General features: G+C 45.5%; 1 protein-coding gene across 1 annotated transcript in view; it reads right to left on the reverse strand.

The window, feature by feature from the left end:
- FANCA (FA complementation group A) overlaps nt 1-8,053 on the reverse strand; it is a 38,070-nt gene extending 30,017 nt beyond the window's left edge. Inside the window, exons 1-8 of the mRNA XM_034072593.1 lie at nt 8,004-8,053; nt 6,517-6,626; nt 5,576-5,648; nt 4,668-4,810; nt 4,279-4,374; nt 2,384-2,457; nt 937-1,049; nt 133-215 (exon numbers count right to left, since the gene is read on the reverse strand). Coding sequence (XP_033928484.1) covers nt 133-215; nt 937-1,049; nt 2,384-2,457; nt 4,279-4,374; nt 4,668-4,810; nt 5,576-5,648; nt 6,517-6,626; nt 8,004-8,043 — 732 coding nt within the window. The 5' untranslated portion in view covers nt 8,044-8,053. The remainder of the gene's footprint in view (nt 1-132; nt 216-936; nt 1,050-2,383; nt 2,458-4,278; nt 4,375-4,667; nt 4,811-5,575; nt 5,649-6,516; nt 6,627-8,003) is intronic.
- Nucleotides 8,054-8,375: the final 322 nt, after the last annotated feature.

Genomic DNA, 8,375 nt, shown 5'->3' on the forward strand with positions numbered 1-8,375 from the left:
TCTAGCACCTGGACCACTACCCTTTCTTTGCTGCTCTGTGCTCAGATTTCTTTATATTCAGCAGGGCACAGAGGTGCATAATGGAACTGCTTTTTCAACAACCATTTGTAAATAGGTTCATTTTGTTCTTACATTGGGGACCTTCTTGAATTCCATCTTCTTTCCCAGCTCCAAGTTTTGCTGAAAGCCATTCTGAAGAAACATGATCGCAAAGTCTGCAAACCAAGAAGGAATTAGTGTTTCAGCATCCCCCTTTCATTAAAGATCACTTGCTCTTTGGTCTCCTCATCCCACTTTCCCAATAGTGCTAGTGTCTGAAAAGCTTCATTCACTACACAGCAATTGGCAGGAATCATGTATTTTCTCAGAGTAAAATTACTCCCAGGCAAAAGGACCAAGAACAATGGATGGCAAGGAGCATAAAACATAAAAAGAATTACAAAGACTAAAGTAATTCCAGGTTTTATGCTCTATTACCACCACAGAACTAGTATGGATTGTGCCTGACCACCTGCACCAGGTCAAAGATGTACCTGCAACTCTTCAGTCAAATTATGTAGTGATTTTTTGTTTACTTTACAAAATCACCAAATAAATAATAAAAAATAGAGGGGGCAAAATTGAACTGTTCAATATTTCTGGTCTAAAATACCATTTTGCAGGCCTGTTAGGTTCTCAGTGCATGATCCCTACTCCATACACCCTGCAACTATGCTTTCTTGGGATACTATAACTCAAAGGGATACAGAAAAATCAAACCAATTAACTTTTAAGGGGAAAAAATGGCTAAATTCTCCACAAATATGAAAATATATTCCCCACATGGAAACCAAGTACAATAATACAAAGCTTGGCCTCAGTTTCTACACCTCCAAGACTTTGACTTGCACAGCCCCCATCACAGGCTGAGCAGACCAGAGCCAGATTGAGTCTTGCCTGAGAGAATGTGTCCAGCGAGCTCCATGTCCCCAGAGGACTCCACTGCCTGTTCACAGAGGGCACAGAGGCCACTGCACAGCCACTCCACTGCATCAGGGGCAGATGGGTTGCTGAGAACAAACAAAAACACATTCAACTCAATTCCTCCTGCTTTTGTGCTTGGATTGGTTTTGTTTTCTACCACCATTCTCCTGGACTCAGGAAAGAGTCATCTGTGTAGGACTCTGCCCTCTGTGTGGCATTTCCTTCCTTTAATTTGGACCAGTAAGGGCTTTATTTGCTTTATAAAAAGATTCCACAACAAACACATCCAAAGGAAAACATACATGTGAAATTGTGTGTTCAATTATTTCCTAGTCTTTGACATTGAAGTAACATTAGGAAGTTCTGCTAGACAAAAGACTTTGGTTCCAGTCCCAGCCTGGTTTGTGTTGGAAAGGACATTAAAGCTCCTCCAGTCCAACCCCTGCCATGGGCAGGGACCCCTTCCACTGGAGCAGCTGCTCCAAGCCCCTGTGTCCAACCTGGCCTTGAGCACTGCCAGGGATGGGGCAGCCACAGCTTCTCTGGGCACCCTGTGCCAGCGCCTCAGCACCCTCCCAGGGAACAGCCTCTGCCTAAGAGCTCAGCTCAGTCTCCCCTGTTCAGGTTTGGACCCATTACCCTAATTTCTAAGACACTTACATAAAAATGCTTTGGGGAAAAAGAAATAAATAAAATTTCTTAGTCTGTCCCTTTGGTTTCCCTGAATCTGAAGTACAGTGGGCACAGAAGGCTTTTTTCCATCCCCAGTAAGAGACAAGTAAACCAGTACCAAAACCCCAGAAGACTACTGCAACATTCCTTTGACACCATTCAGAAGGCAACCTGAATTTCACAAAACATAACTGGGTTTTTAGTTCCGTATTGGTAAAAAAATCATAGTAAAACCGAATCAATTCTTAGTATGCTCTGGAGATTAGCTCTGCCATACCCTACTGAAGTGTACAGGTTTGTGAAGACAGAAGCACACAGCTTCTGCAAAGCTTCTCCTAAAGAGCAGCACTAACTCTTACAGGCTAAGTGAGGTTCCAAAGCTGGCCCAGAGACACAGTCAGGTGAACTAAAGGAGCTGTGTTACCAAGTCCAGCACATCACAGTAACTACACACATGCACAGAGCCAGTGAAACAAAGCACTAGGTAAAATATCACCCAGGACTCTCACTGAACCATTTCACTTCATCTCTGATTCGCACCCATCAGACAACCACCACACCTTGTACTGACTAATTAACCCAGAGTAACCTCTCAAACCAGGGATAACTTCTTAAATCCTGCTAATCTGATCACTCACGAGCATCTGACTATATTCTTAGTCCAGAATACTCACAACTAATCACTGATTATATTTCAATAGGCTTTAAGAGATTAAATACATCTGCAAACCTATAAACCTCTGCTCACCTCTCCAGCAGCTGTCCCAGTCCAATGACATCGCCTCTGTACAGGTGCCACACAGCTTCCAGCACTGGAGGGTCCTAACAAGATGCCACAATTAAGTCATAGTGTGCATTTTGCAGTTAACATTTGTCTAACAGAAATTAAAAATAAAGCTAAATTCACTTTATTCAAACTGTACAGAACTTCCTGACTTTGAAAATGACAACAGAAAATATCAGCTGAGGAAAAATGTTTGATTTTTCCTTCCTACAAATTTCAAATGTTTTTAGGCTGAAGGTGCTTCACCACTTTAAATTTTCATGGTCAAGTAATAAATAGATCCATCATTGTCCCCCAGAATAATGCTGATTGTGCATATTCAGAGGAGCAGTGGACACCCCATGAAACTGGTAATACCACTAAGTTTCAAGTCTTGTTAATTCAGATCCAGAAACAGATTAGAGAGTGTCACATGGCATAGTAACTGTTTAACAGCCTCTGTGAAGCAAGTTCACTGCTTTCAAATCCATTTCCCAACAGGAGACTACAGAAAGAGATACTACAACTATTCGGGCCGAGAGGCTGACGGACACAGAGGAAACATAAACACCACATAGGGTCCAGATAGAAACACTCCCAGACAGAAACAGCTTTCACACCTCATGAAGGAAGAGGTACCTGAGAGTTTTGGGCACACAGGCCATTCAGAAGCAAAGGCAAACCCCAGGAGTTTCCTGCAGTGAGCAGCAGCTGCCTCTCAGCATGACCCTGGACTCACCCGCATACTTTGCCTTTGACAACCTAATTCTTTACTGTAACAATCTCAATTACACAGCAGCACTTGATCTCCATGTCTACCCAAGAACAAGGAGATCTTGATCAGCATACAGAGCACACAGAATTCTATTTTCAGCCCAGGATGGGATATTTGAGACTGGTGCATGCCTCTTTATCCTGGCAGATCAGCCTCTTCCCTCTTTCCCACCAAAGCAGTGAGCAATCAGAACTGCCCCACTCACAAAACATCCTCAACTCTTCTTAGAGCATCACTTATCTTAAGAAAACAAACCACCCAGATGAAATCAAGACAACACATTTGTAAAGCAACATGACCTGTTATCCCCTATCCTTTTTCTCTCAAGCCATTTTCTCCACTTGGGCTTATCACCATTCCCACATAAACGAAGGGGTAAACCAGAATACCACTGAATATTGCTGACAAAACACATAAAAGACTCCTGGGGCCTTGCCACTGCACAGCCAGCTGGGAGGTTCTGCACTGCTTGGTTAATTGACCTAGATTGCTTAGCCCACACAGCAAACCTATGTGTCAACTGATGAGTACTTCAGTAGTAGCAGCAGGGCAGGGAAGCTAAACAGGGATGAAAATTATACCCCCCCACAGTGTCTAACTGCAGTGTCACTTCAGATGAGTTTAATCCCATCACCCATGCTGTAACTCCAGGCACTGAAGTGCCATGCTCTTCCCTAGCTGGTTCCTAGTGAGGACCAGCTGTGCCAAGGACAAGTGGAAACAGTTCAACATCTCCTCCTCTATTAAGTCCTCTTCAAAGGAGCAAATCATGCTACAGGGGCAATGAACTTGCTTTAAAATAATAAAATCCCAAAGACAAAACCACCATTAATAACTCAGTTCATGCTTTTGAAGTTCAGAAAGACCACAGTCATCCTCAGGAGGAGTTCATGACTGCAGTCAAGCAGAGCAGGGATGAGCAGTGGCAAGACTGCTCTAGATCACCAAGAAAACCCACCAAGGGAACCTGAACAGAATTCAGAGCATTTCACTAGTCCATGTAACAGTTAGCCCTGGCCATCATGGGAGAGATGGGGTGAAAACACACTACCACATTCCACAGGTGAAGTCTAAATGGTCTATAACACAGCAATATTTCTCTTACCTTCATTTTCCACATTTCTTGACAGAAGAAAGAGCGAGAGAACACATTGTTTTCCAGCAAATCCTTGACTGATTGGAGCAAGGAAGACAACCGCTCCTGGAAGCACCCCAGAAATGAAGCAGAAATAATTTCCTTTGTAAATAACGCAGACTTAGAAAAACACATTTGTTGCTTTTCCCTGTTTACTGCTTTCTAAAGGGTTGAATAGTGAAGAGAATTCATAGGAAAGGCCCAAACTTTTCATTTTAAGGCTGAACTGAAGGCAACCTGGCTGACATCAGCAACACCTACATGTTTAGGTGACCTTACCAGAACAGATAAACTAGGTTTAAAGTTAAACCTAACATTACTGTTTTCTTGATAAACTAAATGTAAACTTTTGCCCTTACTCTCTGGTCCAGGTTCAGCAGTGGGACTGTAGAGGGGCTCGCAGAAGCCTGGCAGATCCGTTCAATGTTGGTAACCACATTTTTGGCTGACAGTATTGCTGTGGGCACACCCAACCTTGAGGCCTGTTCCTGCAGAACAGAGACTAGAAGAAAAAAAACACAAAAGAAAAAAACCCAAAAAAACAAGAAAGCTATCAGTATGGGAGAAAAAAAGGCTTGAAAACATGACTATGAAGACAGAAGTCCCAAGTCTTAAACACCTTCCAGCACAGATGTCAGTTGTTGCACTGGGCAAGTCACTTTCATTTGCACGTGTCATTCATTTACTGCACATCAAACAGGCAGAACAACCACAGAGGTGGAATATCCTTGTGAAGCAGATTTCTGTATATTAGTCTCATGAGGCTCCCAGTAACACTTTCAAATCAAATCATAATACTCAGTGAGGTGCCATCACCAAACAAGTAAGAGGCACACAGAAACATAGAATCACTTAGATTGGAAAGGACATTTAAGATCACAGAGTCCAACCATTAACCCATTAGGTTTCTCTTTCAATAGTTTCTCTTCCACAGCAGGTCAGATTGTACCATTTGTTTTGCTTATCAAGATGCATTGTTTGTATCAAATGATAACATTCAAAATACTTGATCAGTACTGAGTAACATATGATTTTATCTGTACCTTTTATTTCCAAAGGCTGTCATGCTTGCAACATGCAGCTCCAACCAAAAAAGGCAAAAAATTAACTATAAAAATAACATGGAAAACCAAATAGAAAGCAGCTGGGTGGGAGACCAGAGCAATGAAAAGAAAGTCAAACTGGTATCACATTTAACAGACAAAAATTCATTACATGAAGAAAGCTTTTTTCCACATCTGTATCCAATAAATACTCTTTTACTCACCTAAAAAGGATTCTGATGGTGCTTCCTGGTGCTCTGCGCCATCCTTTCCAGCTGGCTTGACTGAATCTTGCACCTGCAAGCCAAAATCCTAACAGCCTTAGATGTCTGTTACACACATTTACACACCTACACTTTCCAAAGCTCTGGCACTCCTCGGGGATGGTGCAGCTGAAGTGAAATCAACACTCCCAAGCTCCCATATGGTTATGGTAAACCAGAGATCTCAGGGCACCTTACAGCAGACATGTATAGTTATTATCATTTTATGCAAAGAAAAGGATACAGGTCACCCAATACATCAGCAGCAGCACCAGGAACAGAAGTCCCTTCTGTGAAGCCACACTGCCATAAATATTTGGTGAAACATGTCAAAATGTTGGATCCTTCTGTAGCTAAATGCTCTTTTTATAAAGACAAACAATCTCTAGAGAAAGAAACATCCTTGCAGCTGAACTATGGCAAGTATTGGAGCTGGCTATTGCAGTTAAAGTAAAAGCTTTCACACGGATGGGAAGAGGGTAGAATGTGCCCAGGTCAGAATATTGGCTCACATGTCTGTGCAGGCAGGTTACACAGGTTTCCATAAAGACAGTCACATTAGTTGGAAGTGGTTGGCAATTCAGAGGAAAACCAAGTATCTCTTGATTTCCTCCTATCCTATACTCATAAGAAGCCAGTTCTGACCCCAAAAAAAGGGTGCTGGATTTCCCCTCTCACAAATCCAAACCATGCTTAACCCTTTTTAGTCTGTAACAATAGAATATGGAAGAACATAAGAAAAATAAAATAATAATCTAATTTCCACAACACAGACCTCTAAACACAGCACAGCTTTCTCTTTCCATGTATGGTCAGAACTGTGTTCCCAGGGCACCCGCTCCACAGCTGCCCTAGGAAGACACTTCCAACTGGGATCTCCCCCATCCCCATCCTGACCCTACCTCCAGGAGGAAGTCGTTCAGGTTCTGATGGTGATCCAGGAGGCGCAGCACTGCTGCCTGAAGCTCTGCTCCGCTTCCAAAGGAACTTCTCCGTTTCCTGGCTCTCCCTGCTGAGAGGTTCCATTTACTTTATAACCATACCCTGCTCTGGTAGCCCCCCCGGACACCTCCCTCCCTCTGCTGCCATAGCACACCCATTGACAGGGCAGAGGAAGGCCCAGGATGAGTGTCGTTACCCAGCAGCATGGCAGGGATGTTTGGGTATGGCTCCATGGGCAGCACCTGGCACTGGGCACCATAAGGGTGCCCTGACACCAGCACAGGGGCAGGTTATGGGGGGAGCAGGGGCTGCAGGGCCGAGGGGGAGCTGAGGTGTGGGGCTGCTGGCAGCGCGGAGCACTGCGGAGCATGGGGGAGAGGGATGTATGGAAGCTGATAGGGATGTATGAAAGCAGACAGGGATGTATGGAAGCAGAGAGGGGATGTATGGAAGCAGAGGGATGTATGGAAGCAGACAAGGATGTATGGAAGCAGACAGGGATGTATGGAAGCAGAGGGATGTATGGAAGCAGACAAGGATGTATGGAAGCAGACAGGGATGTATGGAAGCAGAGGGATGTATGGAAGCAGACAGGGGTGTATGGAAGCAGATGGTGTATGGAAGCAGATAGGGGTGTATGGAAGCAGTGGGATGTATGGAAGCAGACAGGAATGTATGGAAGCAGATAGAGATGTACGGAAGCAGAGAGGGATGTATGGAAGCAGACAGGGATGTATGGAAGCAGACAGGGATGTATGGAAGCAGATGGTGTATGGAAGCAGACAGGGATGTATGGAAGCGGACAGGGATGTATGGAAGCAGACAGAGATGCATGGAAGCACACAGGGATGTCTGGAAGCAGACAGGGATGTATGGAAGCAGATGGTGTATGGAAGCAGACAGGGATGTATGGAAGCAGACAAGGATGTATGGAAGCAAACAGGGGTGTATGGAAGCAGACAGGGATGTATGGAAGCAGACAGGGATGTATGGAAGCAGACAAGGATGTATGGAAGCAAACAGGGGTGTATGGAAGCAGACAGGGATGTATGGAAGCAGAGGGATGTATGGAAGCAGACAGGGGTGTATGGAAGCAGACAGGGGTGTATGGAAGCAGAGGGATGTACGGAAGCAGACAGGGATGTATGGAAGCAGAGGGATGTACGGAAGCAGATAAGGATGTATGGAAGCACACAGGGATGTATGGAAGCACAGAGGGATGTATGGAAGCACATAGGGATGTATGGAAGCAGGGGATGTATGGAAGCACACAGGGGTGTATGGGAGCAGACAGGGGTGTAATGAAGCACACAGGGATGTACGGAAGCAGACAGGGATGTATAGAAGCAGATATGGATGTACAGAATCAGGGACACACTCATCCCTCCCTCCCCGTCCGCTGTCCCCTCAGGATCACCACACCAGAGCCCCCTCAGCCCTCACGTACCCAGCAGGGCCCTCCACGGCCCGGAGCCCGGCACCGCCATGACAGCCGCACGCTCGCCTCCCGACAAACAAACCCACCCGCTCTGCGCCGCCATTGGCTGCCCCGGCGGAGGCCGACGCTGCCCATTGGTTGGAAGAGCAGCGTGGACCCGCCCCCCATCCGCCATGTTGGGGAGGGCGGTTGCTCTGTCAGACCATGGGGCGGGATGGCTGAGGTGGATGAGGGCAATGGAGCTGGTAGAGGACATGGTCATAGGGGAACGTTCTCCACATGGGTGTTTATGGCAGTGTGTGTGGTGCAGGGGTAGCTCAGGCTGTGGGGTGGGATGGCTGAGGTGAATGAGGGCAATGGTGCTGGTATAGGGCACGGTCA

Source organism: Melopsittacus undulatus, chromosome Z (assembly GCF_012275295.1).
Source record: "Melopsittacus undulatus isolate bMelUnd1 chromosome Z, bMelUnd1.mat.Z, whole genome shotgun sequence".
In the NCBI taxonomy this organism is placed as follows: domain Eukaryota; kingdom Metazoa; phylum Chordata; class Aves; order Psittaciformes; family Psittaculidae; genus Melopsittacus; species Melopsittacus undulatus.